At 35.1% G+C, this 19,664-nt stretch overlaps 1 protein-coding gene across 25 annotated transcripts in view; it reads right to left on the bottom strand.

The window, feature by feature from the left end:
• Positions 1-19,664, bottom strand: part of PALS2 (protein associated with LIN7 2, MAGUK p55 family member) — a 114,297-nt gene that overhangs the window by 32,523 nt on the left and 62,110 nt on the right. For all 25 annotated transcript variants that reach the window (XM_009452527.5, XM_054687199.2, XM_016956872.4 and 22 more), the window contains 3 exon segments: positions 13,535-13,687; positions 5,647-5,799; positions 4,698-4,925 (listed from right to left, as the gene is read on the bottom strand). In XM_009452527.5, coding sequence (XP_009450802.1) covers positions 4,698-4,925; positions 5,647-5,799; positions 13,535-13,687 — 534 coding nt within the window.

Genomic DNA, 19,664 nt, shown 5'->3' with positions numbered 1-19,664 from the left:
ACTTCACCCTGAATCCTGGGTTCACAAACTCCTTGCTTTACATTTTGATTATAGTTCTACTGCATCTATACGTACTCTTTATATAGTTATTTTAAACGTAAAAAAATAGTATCATGCTATATGCATGTAATCTTTTGGGGTTTATATGCTTATTAACATGTTTCCAGCTGTACATACATAAGAATTGCTCTAGGGAATTACTGCAGCTTGATATATGTGAATATTTAACTCTAAGAGACATTATTAAACTTTTCTCCCCAATGTGTTTATACCAATACACACTGCCACCAGCAATGTAGAAAAGATGCTGTTGATTCACAACTATAATTTTTACCAACTTAATGGTATATCACATTATGATTTTCAATATATCTTTATATGTTTACTGAACACATGTCCCCTTTTACTTGATTTTTCTGTGTAGAGTGAAACACAATTTCAAACAGTATCCCTAGAATAACCAGGTTCCCCCCATTCATTGCATCATCTCCTTTCCACATTGAAAAACATTATCTCTGTCACATATCAAAGTAATATGTATGTGTAGGTCTCTTTCTGAGCTCTCTAAAAGTCCACTGATCATGCTGTCTCTTCCTATGCCAACACCACAATATCTTAATTCCTACATATTAATAATCAGACCCCATTCCTGCTTTTCTGATTCAAAAGTGTCTTGGCCATTCATCTTATCAAATTCCATGGAAAACCCTGTTTTGACTGGAATTCCATTAAATCTACAAGTCAATGAGTGAAAAATCAACATCTTCACAATATTGTCTTCCTGTCCATGACATGATATACCTGCTTATTTAGATCCTCTTCATAATTCCTTTGTGTAGAGGTCTTGAATTTTTTTAGTTAATTTATTCCTAGACATAAATGTGACATTCTCTGACTCTACTATAAATGATGTCATAGTTACATTTCTAGATGTTTGCTGATGACATACAGAAATGCAATTGAGTTTTGTGTCTTCATCTTATTTTCAGGTACCTTGGTAAACTCTATTATTTCTAATAAGTTGTAGTTTTGAGGGGTTTCTATGCAAAAACATGATCATATTTGTAAATAACTTTTATTGCCTCCTTTCCAAACATTTTGCTTGTATAATCTATTTTTGTCATACTGTACTTATGGATCCTTCAAGAAAATATTAAATAGAAGTGGTGCTAGGGAGCATCCTTCTCTAGTTTCTTTTTTTTTTTAACTAGGCAAAGGCTTTATCTTTGTTTTAAACTATTTTCTGGCTAATTAATTGCCAATAAATAACTGTATATAATCAATAATTAAAAAGCAGTGTCCAAGGGTCTTGGAATTTATAGACTTACATTTTATCACATATAAAACAAAAATTTTAAAAGCAGTTAAAATTCTTGAAATTATATTATTTTTTAGAAGCTGAGTCAATTCAGTTTGCCTCACTGTTGGAAGCTTCATCAAAATTCTGAACAAGATCACCACTTCCCCAATAGTAAGTGGTACTTTTCCATCCAGCTTCTGCCAGTTTCCTTAAGCTTGTTGACACCAAGCTGGTTTAAGACACTGGGTGGCATTTCTGTTAGCTGCTTTGTCTCAGCATGGCTGGTAATGGTCAAAGTGTTTGCTGCTAGAGATGTCTGAACACTGGGATTGTTAATGAAGATCACCATTCCTTGGTTTGCAGACATACCTCTTTAGTATCAGAGATATTGCCTATTTCTACTTTCTTTCAGGAAAACTGAAGATTTTTTTTATCATCTGTTGTAACAGATAATGTTTGCTGTATCATCTGAGGGCAGTTCCTTTTTACCAGTGCACAACTGTGCTTGAAATCTGGCAAGTTTTTCATGGTTTGTGAGGGCTTTTTCATTTTATAATGAAAACGAAAGTGGAATTTCGTGAGTGGAAATTAAACTTCGTGGGGTATTGGGGTTGGCACTAGAGGTCTCAGGCAGACCAGCTGCAAGGCCAGTTTCTGACTTTAAAGGGAAAGCTTCTAACATTAGTTAATTCAGAATAATGTTTGTTCTATTTTTTTTTGTAATAAAATTAAGGCTTTTCCCTTCTGTTCCTAATTTACTAATCATTTTTTAAAAATCATTGAATTTTATCAAATTCTCCATTGAGGTTATTCTCTTTTCATCTGGTAATGTGCTTAGTTACATACATATGGATTTTCTAATATGAAACTCTCCTAGCATACCTGGGATAATAAATCTAACTTGGATATGTTGTATCATCTTTGTTATATACACAATCAAATCTGATTTGCTAATATTTTGTTCAGAATTTTTAATGTATATCCTTGAGTGAAATAGTCCTGTAATATATTTTCTTATATTGTTTCTAGTTGTCCAGGTCATGTTGGTTCCAAAGAATAAGAGAGAATTCCTATCAGTTGGCCTTAATAATCAAATGGAATTATGAATAGCCCCCGGAAATCTAAGCTATAAGAAAGTTGAAGAACTTCAGAATTGGCTACTTCTAACTCACTCTGGCCCTCAAAATTTAAAACATAGATACTTATGTCCCACAGCAGATTCTGGACTTTTACCAAGCACCTGAAACGATTCTGATAAAGATCATCTACTGACTATGCTTTTGAAAAACATTACCGTGGTAGGGAAGAGTTCTTGGCTTTCATTTGCTCTTGCAGCAATCCAGAGCTGAGACTAGCTCCACAGCACTACATGGTGGAGATTTTAGTGAAAGGGTTGAAGACGCAAAATGCCCTTGCTTCCCTATAGCATCTTAGTAGGATGCCCATGGTTTGCAGATGCCCTGGTTTATGCCTATTATTTCAGCATATGAGTAATGTTCCCCTTTTCATTTAAAAAAAAAAAAAGTCTCAATTTGGATGTTCTTTTGGAAGCCTTCATGTTATAGTTTCTTTTCTTCTTTATGGGAGGACACGCCTCAGGCTACCTCGGGCTTATAAGACTCCTCCTCTCCTACTTGAATTCATTTCCCCAGCTCTAAATGCTAAGTGAAAAGCAGAGTTTGAGAGGGTAGGGAATGTGGAAAACTTATGTTTAAACAAGGCTAAATGTCCTTGCATTTCATGGTATTCAGTTAGTTCACCAGATGCAAAATCTATGTAGGAATTTGGGCCAAAGCCCTAGTTATTAATATTACAAAATTTTATTTTGCCTGTAAAAGTCTCTTATAGCCATGGTGAGCTAGAAGAATTCTGGAGTTTAGACCACAGAAGGAAAATAAGATCTTCCTACTACAACTAACACATAATAATAAATAAAATACGTAAATCCTAGATTTTACTCTTCCAGCGTACGCAGGTCCAAGATAAGGCCTCAGGCTGTCACAAATTGAAAGTTGCCAACTGAGGAATAAAGGTAGCCTGAGAGGTACTAGTGATATGAAATGTCTAAGTACTAATATCATTTATTTTTCACAATTCTTTTCCTTGAGGACCACAAAACTACCTTCATTTCAACCAAAGTTAATTACAAGCCTATTTTCATAAGTTCAATTTACATGCTAATATTAATGACTAAATAATCTATCCTTACCTTTGAAAGAACAGTTTAAAACAGACATTCAAGGAAATGTTATTTCAAATAACTGTATGGAAATGTAAGAACTAGACTTTTAAACTCTCATTTTAACAATATGAAATAAGATACACTGGCAGTATCTTATGTAAGAAAACTTATAATTTCATTCATACATCAAACAATAAATTTCTGGAATAAACCTGAGCATTAGAGGCATCTACTTCTACATTACTTAGGCTTGAAAACCCTCTCTTTGGTTCCAACACTCCTATCATAATTTTCAATTCTTCCTCCGCAATTTCTTTTTCTTTCTTTACGGTTCCATTTTACCACTACTGCGTCATCACCACAGCAAGTGCAGCCACTTCTTGAGCACTCACTATGTGCCAGGTGTTGCTGTGAGAGCATTACATGAATTAACTCGTTTAATCCTCATAACAATCTTTTGAGAAAACAAATTTTATCCCTAACTATATAGATGAGAAAAATGAAGCACAGAGAAGGTAAGCTGATAACTGGCAGCACTGGTATTTGAACCTAAGTGGTCATCTTAACCATTCATTAGAGCTGTTGTTCACAAATCACCTCACACCTTCAAAAATCTGCCACCTGGTTACATAATCTCATCTCTCTTCTTTTTGAATTCACTTAACATACCGAGTCTAGACAATCTCTATAACTAAAACATTTTCCCGTTCAATTATCTAGTTTACCTAAAATTAGTTTTAAAATACAGATCAAATGTGTGCAAACCAGGGGTCCAAGATTTTCTTTATACCCATCCTCTTTTCTGGCCTCATCAGTCATTTCACCCATCACACAAACACTAAGCTGGAGGTGATCTGGACTGCATTTTTATCCTCTCCCAGGGCCTAATACAATGCCTGAACATAACAGCTGTCAGAAATGTTTACTAGATTAGTAATTCAAAGACTTTATGGTTCTTCTGATACCTAGCTGTAGGTTACTATTATGCCAGGGTTCCTGGTGTTAACGAAGAAATCTACTATTTCCTTTACAATAGTAAAATAGCATTGTTTAAAAATTCAAAAATTCACCCACGACAAAATAAGCCATTTCAGAACACTCAAATCAATTTTTTCTCTTTTCTTTAGCAAAATAGTAGCAACTGATAGTTATTTCCAACACTGTAATTAAAAACATGAAAGTATTTTTAATACTACCAAAAATTTTATTACTAACCTGTTGAGGAGTAATGGTATCTCTATAACTTGGTAAGATTTTTAGGGTGACACTTCCACTAATATTTTTCAGTAATTCTTGTAATTCCTTTGGATTATTTCCAACCTCATGGCCATTGACTTCTTTAATTATATCTCCCACATGAAGTAGACCTTGTCGATCTATCATTCCCCCATGGAGGATTCGGGCAATTACCAGATCATTATTTTCAACCCTAAATGTCACACCCTATGAAAAATAAGAAACAGATTTCTCATTAATTATTAGGGAGAAATGCTTAAATATTCATGAGCATATGTAAGAAAATAATTCTAAAACTAGGTAAAATGAATCATTCTTACTTTTCCCATGTTCTCTCCTGTCTCAATATTTCACTCCCATTAAACTGTGTACTAGTATAGTTTATTACACTAGTGGATAGGATGTATCTTACAGGCTAAATGGAAACTCGAGAGAGCAGGAAAAGGTATTTGTGCATTCTGATGGACTTATTCCTGGCTTTTCCTTTTTTGCACTCACTGTTCTTATAGTCAGGATCCAGAAGTAATAATTTTACCATGGAATAGTAAACTTCACTACTTAGAGAGTCCTAGTATGGCTTCAATTTTTAATAACAACTTCTTTTTATATTTTGATACTGTCAGTATTTCTTCAAAGGGTAGTTCATGTCTTCAAAGGGTAGGAAGAAACATAATAGTCATCTTCTGAAATTTTTTGCTACCCCTTGCCATATTTCTACTTCTAGCTCAGTTTAACTTTTCATTTTAGTTAAATTTTGCAGGCTAAACCAAGTTGAGAAAGCATCAGCTGTGTCTTTATACACAGGCCAAACAAGAATACAGTTTTCATAACATTATGAAAAGGAAAAAAAATGAAACAAGAGTAGTGACTGAACCACAAATTATGTCATATTTCAGATTTAATAGGGTACTGATTTATCTATACTCACCAGTGGTTCCCCAGCTCTTTTGTGAATACCGAGAATACGAATGGCATCTACTGGTAATAACTGATTATTGATAGAAGAATTATTCATTTCTGGGCTTGATGGAGGTGAATCATAACACTTTGATGCCACAATATCATGGGCCTCCAACAGTGACTATAAGGAGTCAAAATAGCCTGTGGTTATTTATGATATGTGGATGAAATTTGTTACTAAAAGTACTTTGTTATTTCATTATTCCAATGGAGTACTAAAAATTTCCAAGGCACATGGTATTAAATTCCCAAATATCAGGTTGATCAAATAAATATATAATTTTTAAGAGATATAAAAATATATAGTTTTATTATCATCAAACAATATCATATTCCTTCTTTGAGATATGAAGAGATATTAGTGATGCTTTTTAAAAACTGGCAAGTTCACTGGAAACTGAACCTAGGTTTCCAGTCTGGTGCAATGAAGGTACTGGGTTTTATTGCCACCACTGTCATCATATCATTCAATATTTACCATCAATCCTATTTACTAAAATACCATAAAAATTCAAATTCAAATGACATTTTTACCTAACATTGCTATGTTAGTAATATGATATACTTTTTATATGTAGAAAACGTCTGTTAAAAGATGTCCAATAGAAAATGGATAAATATTAGCATCTTATATCAGTGACAAAAAATTTTATATTACCAATAAAGGTTTTAGTTTATAAAAGGAACATTTTTTGAGCAAAAAAACAAGTCAGTAATAGTCCTGAATATAACGTATTTTTTTACCTCCTATACTTACTATGTATGTGCTATCAGCATGGGTGGTTTTGATCTAGCTTTCTAGGAATTGCTTTTTTTTTTTTTTTTTTTTTGAGACAGAGTCTCACTCTGTCACCTAGGCTGGAGTGCAGTGGTGTGATCTCGGCTCACTGCAACCCCCACTTCCCGGGTTGAAGTGATTCTCCTGCCTCAGCCTCCCAAGTAGCTGGGACTACAGGCGCATGCCACCATGCCCAGCTAATTTTTTGTATTTTTAGTAGAGACGGGGTTTCACCGTGTTAGCCAGGATGGTCTCGATCTCCTGACCTCATGATCCGCCCACCTCGGCCTCCCAAGGAATTTCTTAATTAATACTAAAATGTTAATTTTTTTTCATTTCTTATCCTAAAAGAATAATTTTTAGGGCAGGCGCGGTGGCTCATGCCTGTAATCCCAGCAGTTTGGGAGGCCGAGGCAGGTGGATCATGTGAGGTCAGGAGTTCAAGACTAGCCTGGCCAACATGGCAAAACTCTGTCTCTACTAAAAACACAAAAAATTAGCTGGGCGTGGTGGTGTGTGCCTGTAATCCCAGCTACTCGGGAGGCTGAGGCAGGAGAACTGCTTGAACCCGGGAGGCAGAGGTTGCAGTGAGCCGAGATTGCACCATTGTACTCCAGCCTGGGCAACAAGAGTGAAACTCTGTCTCAAAAAAAAAAAAAGAATAATTTTTACTGCAACTGTGCATATTCAACATAAAGATAAGTTAACATTCTTGAGGGGCTGGATAGAATTCAAGTTCAAAAACAATAAATCAAAATAGAAAGCAGCAAATATTAACAGGTTCGGGAAAAAAGCAATCAGGATAATTGGTAATTTCTGGTCATTTCATAAAACAATTTGTGAAACACTGGAGAAAAAAATTCAATAAAACAACTCATAAATCCATATGTAAGGATTCTTCCTATAAATGCTGGAAGTTGCTAACCTGCGCTGCTTAGTTTTCCACCCTATATCCTCCTTTGGCAGTTTCATTTACTCCTGTGACTTGAGCCACTACTTATGCATTGACAACTCTTAAATTTCTATCTCTAGTTCAGAACTCTCATGTGCTTCAGATTTTTATAGTAAAAATTTGCCCACAACTCGTCAAAGTCATGGCAATTTGAAAATCAAAAGTAGGGATTGTAAAAGATTAAAACACTGAATAAAAAATCCATAGATCCACAATGCTATTTAAAAAAATAGACTGAAAAAACTCATTTGTTACCACTTGAAACTGCAATTTTAAACAGTTCTTCACTTTGAAACTTAGTAAAAGGAAGGATCAAGTACATTCCTGCCTCTTCAGTAGAAATGCACTAAGCAGCCCAGTTGATGAGAAGCTCTACATCATGGAAGAATACTAGCTAATAATGTAGAACAGAAAAACGTCATTTTGCAACCTCTAATGAAAATTCTGATTTACAACCCAAAAGCTAGAATAAGATGAGAAATAACAAAAATTAGAGCTGAGCTGAAGAAAACTGAGACACAAAAAACCTTTCAAAAGAGCAATGAGGCTGGGCATGATATGATGGCTCACGCCTGTAATCCCAGCACTTTGGGAGGCCGAGGTGGGCAGATCACCTGAGGTCAGGAGTTCAAGACCAGCCTGGCCAACATAGTGAAACACTGTCTCTACTAAAAATACAAAAATTAGCTGGGTGTCACGGCACGTGACTGCCTAGTCCCAGCTACTTGGGAGGCTGAGGCAGGAGAATTGCTTGAACCTGGGAAGTGGAGGTTGCAGAGAACCGAGATCGTGCCACTGCACTCCAGCCTGGACAACACAGTGACTCCATCTCAAAAAAAAAAAAAAAATTAATTAAATTAAATTAAAACAACAACAACAAAAAAATCAACGAATCCAGGAGTTGGGTTTTTGAAAAAATTAATAGACAAGCCACTAGCTAGACTAATAAAGAAGAAAAGAGAGGAGAGCCAAATAATCACAATTAGAAATGATGAAGGGAATGTTACTACTGAACCCACAGAAATAAAAACAACCATGAGAAACTACTATGAACACTTCCATGCACACAAACCAGAAAACCTAGAAGAGAGATAAATTCCTAGACATATACAACCTCCGAAGACTGAGCCAGGAATAAATTGATTCCCTGAATAGACCAATAACAACCTCCAAAATTGAATCAGTAATAAATAGTCTATCAACCAAAAACAGCCTGGGACCTGATGGATTCACAGCTGAATGCTATCAGATGTACAAATAAGAGATGGTACCATTCCTACAGAAAAGCTATTCCAAAAAACTGAGGAGGAACTCCTCCCCAACTAATTCTATGAGGGCAGCCTCATCTTTATATCAAAACCTGGCAGAAACACAACAGAAAAAGAAAACTTTAGGCCAATATCCTTGACAAACATTAATGCCAAAATCCTCAACAAAATACTTGCAAACCAAATCAATCGGCACATCAAAAAGCTAATCCACCATGATCAAGTAGGCTTCATCCCCAGAATGCGAGGTCTGTTCAACATTTGCAAATCAATAAATGTGATTCATCACATAAACAGAACTAAAGACAAAAACTACATAATTACCTCAATAGAGCAGAAAAGGCTTCCAATAAAATTCAACAACCCTTCATGTTAAAAATGATCAATTAACTAGGTATTAAAGGAACATACCTCAAAATAATAAGAGCCATCTATGACAAACCCACAGCCAACATTATACTGAATGGGCAAAAGCTGGAAGCACTCCCCTTGAAAACCAGCACAAGACAAGGATGACTTCTCTCACCACTTCTATTCAACATAGTATTAGAAGTCCCAGCCAGAGCAATCAGGCAAGAGAAACAAATACAGGGCATCCAGATAGGATGAGAGGAAGACAAACTATTTCTGTTTGCAGATGATGTAATTCTGTATATAGAAAACCCCATAGTCTCAGCCCAAAAGCTCCTCCAGCTGATAACTTCAGCCAAGGATACAAAGTCCTTTGTATCCTTCCGAAGGATACAAATTTTGCAGGATACAAAATCAATGTACAAAAATCACTAGCATTCATATACACCAACAACAGCCAAAGGAAGAGCCAAATCAGAAAGGCAATCCCATTCACAATTGCCACAAAAAGAATAAATTACCTAGGAACATAGCTAACCAGGGAGGTGAAAGATTTCTACAATGAGAATTACAAAACACTGCTCAAAGAAATCAGAGAAGACACAAACAAATGGAGAAACATCCCGTGCTCATGGATAGGAAGAACCAATATTATTAAAATGGCTACACTGCCCAAAGTAATTTACAGAGTCAATGCTATTCCTATCAAACTACCAATGACATTCTTCACAGAACTAGAAAAAAATATTTTAAAATTCATATGGAACCAAAAAAGGGCCCGAATAGCCAAGGCAATCTTAAGCAAAAAGAACAAAGCTGGGGGCATCACATTACCCAACTTCAAACTATACTACAAGGCTACAGTAACCAAAACAGCATGATACTGGTACAAAAACAGGCACATAGACCAGTGGAACAGAAAAGAGAGCTTAGAAATAAGGCTGCACATCTACGACTATCTGATCTTTGACAAAGCTGACAAAAACAAACAACGGGGAAAAGACTCCCTATTCAATAAATGGTGCTGGGATAACCAGCTAGCCATATGCAGAAGATTGAAGCTCAGCCCCTTCTTTATATAGTACACAAAAATCAACTTGAGATGGATTAAAGACTTAAATGTAAAAACCCCAGAAGACAACCTGCGCAATACCATCCTGGCCATAGGAATGGGCAAAGATTTCACAACAAAGACATCAAAAGCAATCACAACAAAAGCCAATATTGACAAATGAGATCTAATTAAACTGAAGAGCTTCTGCACAGCAAAAGAAACTATCAACAGAGTAAAGAGCCTACAGAATGTGAGAAAACATTTGCAAACGATGCATCTGACAAATGTCTAGTATCCAGCATCTATAAGGACCTTAAACAAATTTACAAGTTCTTTGCCCATTTAAGTGGGCAAAGAACATGAACAGACACTTCTCAAAAGAAGACATACATGTGGCCAACAAGCATATGAAAAAAAGGTCAATATCACTGATCGTTAGAGAAACGCAAATCAAAACCACAATGAGACACCATCTCACACCAGTCAGAATGGCTATTATTAAAAGGTCAAAAAATACCAGATGCTGTTAAGGTTGCAGAGAAAAGGGAACACTCGTACCTTCTTGGTGGGAATGTCTATTAGCTCAACCACTGTAGAAAGCAGTATGGAGATTCATCAAAGAGCTAAAAGCAGAACTACCATTTGACCCAGCAATCCCATTACTGGGTATATACCCAGAGGAATATAAATCTTCCTACCATAAAGACATGCATGCAAATGTTCATTGCAGCACTATTCACAATAGCAAAGACACAAATCAACCTAAATGCCTGTCAATGACAGATTGGATAAAGAAAATGTGATATATATATATACACACACACACACCATGGAATACCAAAAAACCTTTCAAAAGATCAATGAGGTTGGGCAGCCATAAAAATAAGATCATGTCTTTTGTGGCAACATGAATGGAGCTGGAGGCTATTATCCTTAGCAAACTAATGCAGGAACAGAAAACCAAATAATGCATGTTCTCACTTGTAAGTGGGAGCTAAATGGTAAGAACTTATGAACAACAAGAAGGGAAAAACAGAGACTGGGGTCTACCTGAGTGGGGAGGGTGGGAGAAGGGAGAGAAACAGACAAGATAACTATTGGGTACTGGGCTTAATATCCGTGTGGTAAAATAATATGTACAACAAACCCCCATTACATGTGTTTACCTATGTAACAAACCTTTACATGTACCCCTAATCCTAAAACAAAAGTAAAAAAAAAAAAAAAAAAAGAAAATATTGATTTAGGCAAGGATTATTAACTTGTGTTCATCAGTAGGTACACGGTTGATAGAGAACAGAATTTGTGTAATGTTAAGATAAAAACACAATTGATTACTTCCCAGTAATCAAAGAAAGGATTAGGCCATCACCACCTTTAATCAAAGGACCAATCTCAGCCCTGTGGTGGGCCAAAAGGTATTAGACATCTTCTAATGTAGTTTAATTCATGTTGCATCGTATCACTTAAGATGTATTCTAGCTCCAAATAATCAACTTGAATCATCAACTTTTTAGATAGAACTTCTGTTTATAGGAAATAGAAGAAATAATATCAACACCACAGGGAAGTAACTAAACAAATCCGGGGGCTGGAACATTCTGCAGGACAATAGCCTGGTCTTTTCAATAGGTCAATGTCATAATCAAGGGGAAAAGGTATGGTGCAACCAGCTGCCACACATGGACCTAAACTGGACACTTATATGTACAAACCACCTGTAAATAATATTGTGGTATCAAATGGAGAAGTCTGAATATGGTGTGTGTATTATATGAGATGGAAGTTCACTGAAACGGAAAATTAGAAATCAATAACTTAAAAAAAGAGTAAGTTAAAACAGTTTGTGCAAAATCTCAAATTAGTAAAAAAAATTATATATGTACATTTGTGCATAGAAAAATATGGATGAATATGCGCTAAGAGTACAATAGTGATCTGGGTAGAAGAAAAGCAATGTCTTCATTTTTGTATTTTTATTTGCTGTATTCTAAAATTTTTATATGCTACACTTCATATAATGTATGTGCTTATATATTTATTAAATTACAAATATTTACTAATAATAAGTAGCATTCCTGAAAACCTAGATGCTTCCAATGTATCACAAACCAAAGGTGGCCAGTTTCCTTAACATAAGTATGTCCAAAACATTTTCTTCTAGTGTTCCTTACCTCATTGAACAGCCATCGTTTAAGTCATAAATTGTGTTATCAACTTCCCACATCTCTCTTCTACAACTGTCATATGCAACCAATCACTATATCCTGTTGATTTTATTCATTAAAACTTGAAAGTCTTTAAATTTCTATCTATACGTACTGCCATCATAATTTCTTGCCTTGGAACTTAACCATCTCATTTCACAAACCTGACCTTTCCCTGGTTAATACCCAACCCATCCTCCTTTCCTATTCATTTCCCCCTCCACACCTAAAGTTTCCCATTGTCCTTACGATAAAGTCCAAATAACTCAGTATGCCTTTATAAGGACTCAATCAACTGGGACCTGCACAGGAGATGTCTCTGAGATATGTGTCCATATTTCTTTTGTACCTAAGACACTAATTTATGTCGGAACCATCTCACTATAAACCTTCATATTTTGCAGTAACATTGTTGAAGAGTCACATAAAATCTTTGGCTGAGAAAGAGCAAAAGGCTGTTACCATTTGATTTTCAGTGCTAAGATTTGCAGGGGAAAGCAGGTGACATTTACTTTATTCTATCCCAGCACCATTCTTTTTCCACGAAAATGCAGTGTCCCAGTCATAAATCAAGTTACCATATACGGCTGGATGTATTTATCGGGGATTTCCATTCTTTTCAATGAGTTAATTTTTCTAACACCTTCCCCAATACCACACTGTCTTAATTATTATATGTTTACAAGAAATCTTTCCTGTCTTTTCTCTTCTGAAATGCACTCTTCTTTGTAAAACTGATGAACTCTTTATTGGTACAGGCCATTGCTAAAATCATACTTATTTCTGTACCTGTGGAGATTATGGTTATACAGTAGTTTCTATACTTCACAGCTCTCTATGTTCCATGGTCACTGACTGCACAACAATCTTGAGAAGCAATACTAAAAAGTATTGACTAAGAAACAGAATGGGAGTGAGGAAGAAAAAAGTCCATTATCATAGTGAGGAAAATGGCTCCAGCATGTGGTCTGATGGTGAATTAAGGTTGTTTTCTTTAATGGCACAAAGAAAAATCCATTGTGATGTATTTCTGTAACAGTGTACATTTATGTAGCATTATAGTTACATATGTCTCTTTATATATCCTCAGCATATGAGGACATTAAAATAACAAGGTTGGAATTTACATACTTACCTATTATAGCCCTAAATAATCTTTGAAGAAAACATCACCTTAAACTGGAAAGTAAAGGAGAATACTTTGGGAATACAGGGAACTTGAGAGTTGAGTGATAGGGAAAGTTACCTGGAAGTGAGGTTCTTTGAGTATACCAACCAGTTCTGCCACATTTTCATCCACATTTATTAGAGGAGTGATGTCTTCAAGAATTTCATTGACTAATTCCAAGTTATTGTCACTGACAGCTTCTAGTTTGGAATCTTCTAGCCTCTCATGAGCCTGAGAAAATAAGAGTATATTAAAGTAGTAATACTTATTTGTTATTTGCACCAGACCATGGTTTATTTCTTTTTCGTAAAGTTTTAAAATATATTACTTGGAGATTTAATTCATGTAAACCAAATTTAATATTTCAACCAGAGGCAATATATAGATTTTACAGTAAGTATATCATGCAATATAATAAATCTTGGCCTCTAGTTCTATCCTGAAAGTCATGAAAAACTCATTTTTATAACTAAACCATGAAAAAACAGGACAAGTCAGCTAACTATTTACAAAACCTATTACAGTCCCTTACCACCAAGAGAATTTCCTAACGACTTCCTAGGGTCAAGGCTCAAACTCTAGATGTTATTGTTACATTTTATTAAAATAAATGATTAAGCATAATAAAAACAAGGAATAGGAATGTAATAATTATATGTTAATATTTTTTAAAATGATAAAAATAATTTTGGAAACCCCAGAATCTGGAAGCTCCTATCTTCCAATGTTGAAAATCAGTGGAAAAAAAAGTCAATTTAGAGCAAGTGGCCCTTAAACTGGATTTTAAAAGACTATATAATTTAATCAGGGAAATGATCATCTGTCTTTATAAGTAAAGTTGTTTTTTTCTTAATCTCACAATCTTTTCCACAGAAAATAGACCATCAACCACACTGTCACAGAAAGTAAGTAATTCTTTTTTTTTTTTTTTTTTTTTTTTTTGAGACGGAGTCTCGCACTGTTGCCCAGGCTGGAGTGCAGTGGCACGACCTCAGCTCACTGCAAACTCTGCCTCCCGGGTTCACGCCATTCTCCTGCCTCAGCCTCCCAAGTAGCTGGGACTACAGGTACCCGCCACCAAGCCTGGCTAATTTTTTGTATTTTTAGTAGAGACAGGGTTTCACCATGTTAGCCAGGATGGTCTTGATCTCCTGACCTCGTGATCTGCCCACCTTGGCCCCCCAAAGTGCTGGGATTACAGGCATGAGCCACCGCCCCCGGACGAAAGTAATTCTAATCATCCTTTCATAGCAGGAGTAAAGCCGAGTGTTAAGTTCAAACTGAGAATGAACACTAAGCGGCTCCAACTTTTAAGCATTCCTTGCTTTTCTGATAAATGGTTGCTATATAATTCTGAAGACAGGAAAAGCGTAATTATTAAAGTTTAATTCATAAACAAAACCATGTAAGATAGCAAATCTTATATTTTAAGATCCATTTCAAGGATTGCTAAAGAAAAATCCACATTTCAAGTGGTAACAGTATCAACTAAACTTTTTCAGATACCTAAACTATAATACTTTAGATGTTATTTTTACCATAGAGTGGATCCTTCAGAGTCCAAATAAAACATTCTAATTTTTAAAAGACAATTTTTCTTGCTTAAATCTATTTTTTCTAGGTAATTCACAGGAGTAAAATAAGTTCTTAAGTGGAAAAGAAAGCTATATATCAAGCAAGATTTTAAAGAAAGACCTTAAAAGAAGAAATTCTAAAAGTCATATGAAATACCGAGAAAGAAGAAAAAACTCTTATTAAACAAAAAGAAAAATATCAAAAGACCAAAAGTAATTGAAATAGAGGAAGAAGTTTTATGAGATTTAGATTAAAAAAATTAAACTACAGTGGCTCATGTCTGTAATCCCAGCACTTTGGGAGGCCAAGATGGGCAGATCACTTGAGCTCAGGAGTTCGAGACCAGCCTGCCCAACATGGTGAAACCCCATCTCTACTAAGAATACAAAAATTAGGCAGGCGTGGTGGTGGACACCTGTAATCCCAGTTACCCAGGAGGCTGAGGCAGGAGAATTGCTTGAACCCAGGAGGCGGAGGTTGCAGTGAGCCAAGATCATGCCACTGCACTCCAGCGTGGGTGACAGAGACTCCGTCTCAAAAAAAAAAAAAAAAATTAGACTAGAAAATGCCACAAAAAATGAAAACGGGTAAATTTGTAATTTTCTGAACATATAATACAAGCCAGATAAGGATGAGAAGATGAGGACACTCAATATTTATCATAAAAGACTATCACCATCGGAAAAAAAAAAAAAGAAAATAATCTACAGAATTAGTTAACTCTTATGAGATAAGCTAGAATTGCCAATTGTTTAGATAGAAATATTTGCTGGAATAAACAGCCACTACCTGATTTAGCATCTTTAACCTTGTAATACTCCAATTCTTTTAACGTAGTATAAAAAGAAAGCTTCAAAGGAAAAAAAAAGGAAGGAAAGAACCTTAACATCTATTGAAGGGCTTTTTTTTCTGCGTTGGATACTATATTCTAAGTAGTGTGTGTGTGTGTGTGTGTGTGTGTGTGTATTCAGCAAAGGTAGGTATATTATACTCACACTATGGACGAAGAAACTGATGCAAAAAAAGGTGAAGTGATTTGCGTGAGTTCACATTACTGGTGAATGGCAGACTCAGGTAGTCTAATACCAAGACTTGAACTCTCATCTACTAAAGCTTACTTTACTTCATCTTTATATAGAGAGCCACTCTAACATTAAATTGCAGTTAATTATTCAATCCAATAAATGATGCATTATTCTCATTCACTTAAATGTATGACATACATCTCAGTCAGTCTAATTTAGTTGTTGCTGATTAGCATGGCTCTTCCAGTCTAGATGTGTTAATTCCATTACACCGTATCTATCCTCACAGTTATTTTATACTTCTATGGTTCAGAATACCACTTGTCCCTTTGACTTTCACTCCTTTGCTCTAAGTAAGAGCTACAAAAACCATTTATTTCTTCAGGAAAATGTTATATGATCAGCAACAGTACTTTAGACAACAGTAGTCCTTGGTTTAATTCAGGACTTTAGGAGAAGTAAAGGAACAGAAATGATCAATGACTTGAAAACTCCATTCCTTAGTATGTGTATTAACCTAATGCTTCCAAATTGGGTGAGGAGAAGTAGGAATGTGGAAAGACTAATGGCAAGGGGTTGGGGGTCAGGGGAGAGTCATGTGAGAAGGCAGAATCATGTTAGAAAAAGAACCCAAACAAATCTGAAGATTTTTTCATATCAGCCTCACAGTTTGGTTCTATGGAAGAAGAGAATCTCACTAGAAAATACAGAAATTGAAGGGAGAAAAAAAGGTTTTTTAGAAACGGCAGCTATAAATATATTAACATGGAAAACCAACATACTTGGATTCAACTGGGATCAATTTTACTTTTTCTAAGAAAGCAAATGCAGGTCCACATTTATTAATATATAGCTTTTTAAGCTCTGAGATGTCAAAAACTTGGAACCTCTAATTCACTTTAAGGTCAGATTTTTTTTATTAGCTTTCAAGAGGCAAGTACCAACTTAAATTTAACTAATCAAACTAAAAAAGACAAAGGAAACACACACAAAAAAATAACCAGAGGAGCAAGTGAGCCACATACTATTTAAATAAATAAATCTTGTTTTCTTTTTTTAAATTAAAGAGCACTATTGCAACACTAGCATAACTCAATAAAAATATATTTCACTTGCCACAAGTGGTTGGAAGAACATTCTATGACTGGCATTGAGTATTTGCAGCTGATACAAATATGGCCTAGCCTTCTTAAATATCCAGCTCTGAGAATTTTATTCACCACTGCACCTTTGAGAAATGAACTTCAGAGAAGAAAATGTTCTTTCAGAACTTCTGGATATTTCACTCAAGGACACTCCAACCATGCTTGCAAACAAAAGTTGTGGGCTATATCTAAAGTGACAAATACTATTTTCTAATAACAATCATATTATTGTTATGTGTAGAAACCTGGTCTTTCTAAAACACAAGGACCATATCATAAATTTTGTTTCTATCTTTTGAGAAAAGAGCTATGTATGTAGTAGTTACTTATTATTTCTTGAAAAAGCTAAGTAAATGGGAAATAAGTTTGGCTGTGATCAAGCACCACCCTCTTCTTTTATTCTAGAGACCTAAAACTCAAGATCAACACAGGCTCACTAATACTCAAAAATAAAAAAGAATTTTTGAGCAGAAAGTAGAAATGAGACAGAGAGAATGGAGAACTCAATTTCTATTTTGTTTCTGCATACATTATATCAAAAAGGATGAGCTTTGCTCTGAAAAAAAAAAAAAAAGATGAGTAAGTGTAAGTAAATCAGAATGGAATTCTCTAGTGAGTAAAGAACATATCAGAAATTGCCTAGTTAACCAAAATACAAATTCCGAGATTAGATAAGTTACATATCAAGGTACTCAGGAAACTTCTAAATAGCACTGCTGAGCTTCTCTTAGATATATCTGTAGAATCAGGAGAACCACACAGATGTCAAGAAGCCAGAAAAGGGAATCTGTTAAATTTTTAAAAGAAAAAAGAACATTTTAAAAGCTTGGCTTTAATAGTATTCAGAGGAAATACAAAATAACCTTTTTATAACCTTTGAGTGGGAAAGATCTCTCTAACTATAACACAAAATCTGAAAGATACATACATTATTTCAAAAAAGGCCCAATAAAATTAACTTAATGAACGTTTTAAATTTCTCATCAAAAATCGACAAAGTCAAAATACAAATGACAAACTAGGGTCAAAACACAAATCATATTCAAGACAGAAAGCTAATTTCCCTACTTACGAAGGACTTCTACAAATCAATAAGAAAAAGATCAACAACTCATTAAGAGAACTGGGTGAAGAGTTTCAGCAAAGAAATTCACAGAAAGAAAAATTTAGGAACCTATCTTTAAAAATTTAATTTTATATTTCTAATTGATACATATTGTACATATTTATGGTGTACAATGTGATGTTTCAATGCATGTATATACATAGTATAATGATCAAATGGGGTAATTACCATATCCATTATTTTAAATATTTATTTCTTTGGGATGCCAACATTCACAATCTTCTCTTCTAGCTATCTTGAAATATGTATTACATAGTTATTTGCAATAGTCACCTACTGTGTATCAAATATCTCTTAAACATATGAAAAGACAACTTCACTCAGAAGTACAAACTAAAACTATAATGAAATACCTTTTCTCTTTATCAGATTGGCAGAGATAAAAATTCTGATAACACATCATGCTAATGAGAATATGGGAGAAGACAGGCACTTTGACATATTTTTTCTAGTGGGAACATACACTGGTAAGCAAATTCACCATATCCACCTAAATTACAGTGATACTTTTTTTTTTTTTTTTTTGAGATAGAGTTTTGCTCTTGTTGCCCAGGCTGGAGTGCAATGATGTGATCTCGGCTCACTGCAACCTCCACCTCCCGGGTTCAAGCGATTCTCCTGCCTCAGCCTCCTGAGTAGCTGGAATTACAGGCATGCGCCACCATGCCTGGCTAATTTTTGTATTTTTAGAAGAGACAGGGTTTCTCCATGTTGGTCAAGCTGGACTCGAACTCTTGACCTCAGGTGATCCGCCCGCCTCAGCCTCCCAAAGTGCTAGGATTATAGGCATGAGCCACCGCACCCGGCCTTACAGTGATTCTTTTCAGATCTATCCTAAAAAGGTGTGTGTGTGTGTGTGTGTGTGTGTGTGTGTACAAAATAACATGTAGCAAGATTACACATTACAGCATAACTTGTAAGAAAAAGGCCATCTAAATATCAGCAGGCTGACTCAAAAAACCTGACATATCCATAAAATAAAATATTATGTCACATTTACAAAGAACAAAGTTGTGACACAGGTACTGATATAAAATCTTATGCAAAAAATCAAGGTATAGGATAGCAGTATAAACCCACAACTTCCATTATATTTACTAGTGAAAGATTAGATACTTCCCCTTAAGAGCAGAAACAAGACAAAGATGTCCACTCTCATCACTTCTATTTAACATTTGTACTGGAGGTTATAGCCAGGACAATTAGGCAAGAAAAATAAAAAAGCCATTCAGGTTAAAAAGAAATAAAACTGTCTATATTCAGATGACATGACCTTGTATTTAGAAAATCCTAAGGAGTTCACTAAAAGACTATTTGAATAAAAAAATAAGTTCAGC

The sequence above is a fragment of the Pan troglodytes genome, chromosome 6 (assembly GCF_028858775.2).
Source record: "Pan troglodytes isolate AG18354 chromosome 6, NHGRI_mPanTro3-v2.0_pri, whole genome shotgun sequence".
NCBI classification, from domain to species: Eukaryota; Metazoa; Chordata; class Mammalia; order Primates; family Hominidae; genus Pan; species Pan troglodytes.
This window is presented reverse-complemented; position numbering and strand designations above follow the sequence as displayed.